Source organism: Chiloscyllium plagiosum, chromosome 14, assembly GCF_004010195.1.
Source record: "Chiloscyllium plagiosum isolate BGI_BamShark_2017 chromosome 14, ASM401019v2, whole genome shotgun sequence".
In the NCBI taxonomy this organism is placed as follows: Eukaryota; Metazoa; Chordata; class Chondrichthyes; order Orectolobiformes; family Hemiscylliidae; genus Chiloscyllium; species Chiloscyllium plagiosum.
This window is the reverse complement of record NC_057723.1, coordinates 40,962,431-40,964,731: the sequence shown is the minus strand read 5'-3', so window position 1 is coordinate 40,964,731 and position 2,301 is coordinate 40,962,431. Positions and strand designations below refer to the sequence as shown.

At 45.9% G+C, this 2,301-nt stretch overlaps 1 protein-coding gene across 1 annotated transcript in view; it reads left to right on the top strand.

The window, feature by feature from the left end:
* The first annotated feature begins 89 nt into the window (after window positions 1-89).
* LOC122556668 (CDGSH iron-sulfur domain-containing protein 1-like) overlaps window positions 90-2,301 on the top strand; it is a 23,063-nt gene continuing 20,851 nt past the window's right edge. The window contains exon 1 of the mRNA XM_043703676.1: window positions 90-232. Coding sequence (XP_043559611.1) covers window positions 154-232 — 79 coding nt within the window. The 5' untranslated portion in view covers window positions 90-153. The remainder of the gene's footprint in view (window positions 233-2,301) is intronic.

Sequence of the window (2,301 nt, the reverse complement as noted above, 5' to 3'; positions counted from 1 at the left end):
GGGAGGGGCTCAGAGTGGGTGGGGACAGAGAGGTTGAGGGGACAGTGAGTGGGGGTCAGAGTGGGAGGGGTTCAGAGTGGGTGGGGACAGAGAGGTTGAGGGGACAGAGTGGCTGAAGGAGGTGGTAACCGCCCCCCCCCCGGTGGAGAAGCTATGTCGGAAGGGCAGGTGCAGGGAGGTACCCGGGTGGAGGCTCCAGGACAGACATGGGCCTCTGGTCTCCAGCAGAAACGTGCGTGCCTTCAATTCTCTTTAAATCGCCAGTTTGAAATTCTGCGGCAGATATTTGCAGGAATTAACACTTGTAACAAATAGTCTGTCTGTTACCCCCCCAGCGCCAATCAATGTAGAAATTAATAATTACCCGCGGGCGGTTAGTTTTTAAAATAATTTTACGGATTTGCCTTTTCTCTCCATCATCGGATTGTTTGTATTTTTATCCACTTTCCCATTTTGGTTGTTCCAATCACAGACCCCGTCCTCTGAAGTAGGTAATAACACTTTATTTTGTAATGTTTTCCGGCGGCCATTTGGGCGCTAATGCATTTTACAGAATTCAACATTTTATAATTTTGCGTAAAATGTGACTTACGTTCCTTATGAAAAGTAACGTTGTGTGCTAATTGGGCAAACCTGAGGTAAACGTACAGAACCTAAATTAAATTTATAGGAATTAAAACTTTCCTAAACCACATTAAAGCACACCGATCAGTTTACAAGGATGACTGCAGTAAAACTGTTGCATAAACTGTAGTCAGCATGATTTGCCTGTACTTTTTTCTATTCAAAGGAGAACTTTAAGTTTAATGTTTTATGGAGATTTTAGGTATAAGATATTATTTATACATTCTGTGGAGATGAAATTTGCAATATTGGACGTATACCCTGCAATTAATTTGTATTGTCAATAATGTGCAAGTGGCGTTCCGATCCAAATTCCCACTCTTAAGATCATGCACATAATGTGAAAAAGAACGTTTTCATACAATTGTAGATATAGACTACACCTTGATTTCAAACGCATACTCCAATTTAAACAGACATGCATTCCTATCGTCCACATAGGAATGGGACACAAATGATCCCGAATAGATTCGAATCCCAAGTCTTACTGTAGTTCGACATTTGTCACATCTCCCCTCACCCTCCCCCACATACAGGAGTAAACTGATCAATATCCCCACCAATACAGTCCAAGTAGAGTTCATTATTGCTGTCTTTTCAGTTTTACCGACAACGGCTTGTCCCCTTGCTCGCATGTCCAGGTGCTTTCTTCTTCAGGCGGAACAGGCCCCTTTATCCTTCTTGCGTGGACCCACCCTTTTTCTTTCGTCCGAACAGCTGCTTCAGTTGTTAACAGAACCAGGAACGGTCCTTCCCACCGCGGCTGGAGCTTTTCGGCCTTCCAGGTCTTAACAAGTAACCAATCTCCGGGCTCCACCTTATGCAGGAGGAAGTCGAGCGGCGGAGTCTGAGCCAGGAGACCTTTCCTCCAGAGTTCTGCAAAAGAACGGGATAAGGCCAGTAAATAGGTTCGGATAAATACATACCCCTCTTGTAGAGTGGGACATCCATCAACCTTACTCCAATACGGTAATCCGAACAGCATTTCATAAGGGGAAACCCCGACATCTCGGCGAGGTGCCGTACGTATCCGCAATAGGGCAATGGGCAGGCACTTTGGCCAAGGTAACTTAGTTTCTAACATCAGCTTAGTCAATTGAGTCTTGAGCGTGCCATTCATTCTCTCAACACGACCCGAACTCTGAGGATGCCAGGGTGCGTGGAAATTCCATTGGATACCCAGGGCATTACAGATCAAATGGTGTAGCTTAGAAATAAAATGCGTCCCGCAATCGGAGTCAATAGATTCCATTATGCCATATCTCGGGATTATGTTCTCTAACAACAGTCGGGCCACGGTTGGTGCATCGTCTTTGGCAGTTGGGAAAGCCTCTACCCAGTGAGTGAAATGATCTACTATTACTAGCAGATATTTCCATCTCTGTACTGGGGGTAATTCCGTAAAGTCAACTTGGATCCTCTGAAATGGCCTAATCGCTAGGGGCTGACCACCAGCTGGCATAGAACGCATGGCTTTCTGATTAATACGCCGGCAAGTGGGGCATCCGACTACCTCTTGTTGGGCTAATGTGTACATCCCCCTGCATACATAGTCTCTCAGGATTGTGTCACACATGGCTTGCACCCCCCAGTGGGTCTGATGGTGTAATCGATGCAGAATACCCCGGGTGATCTGTTTGTCCAGTACTTGTCTCCCATCAGGAACCGTCCACTCCC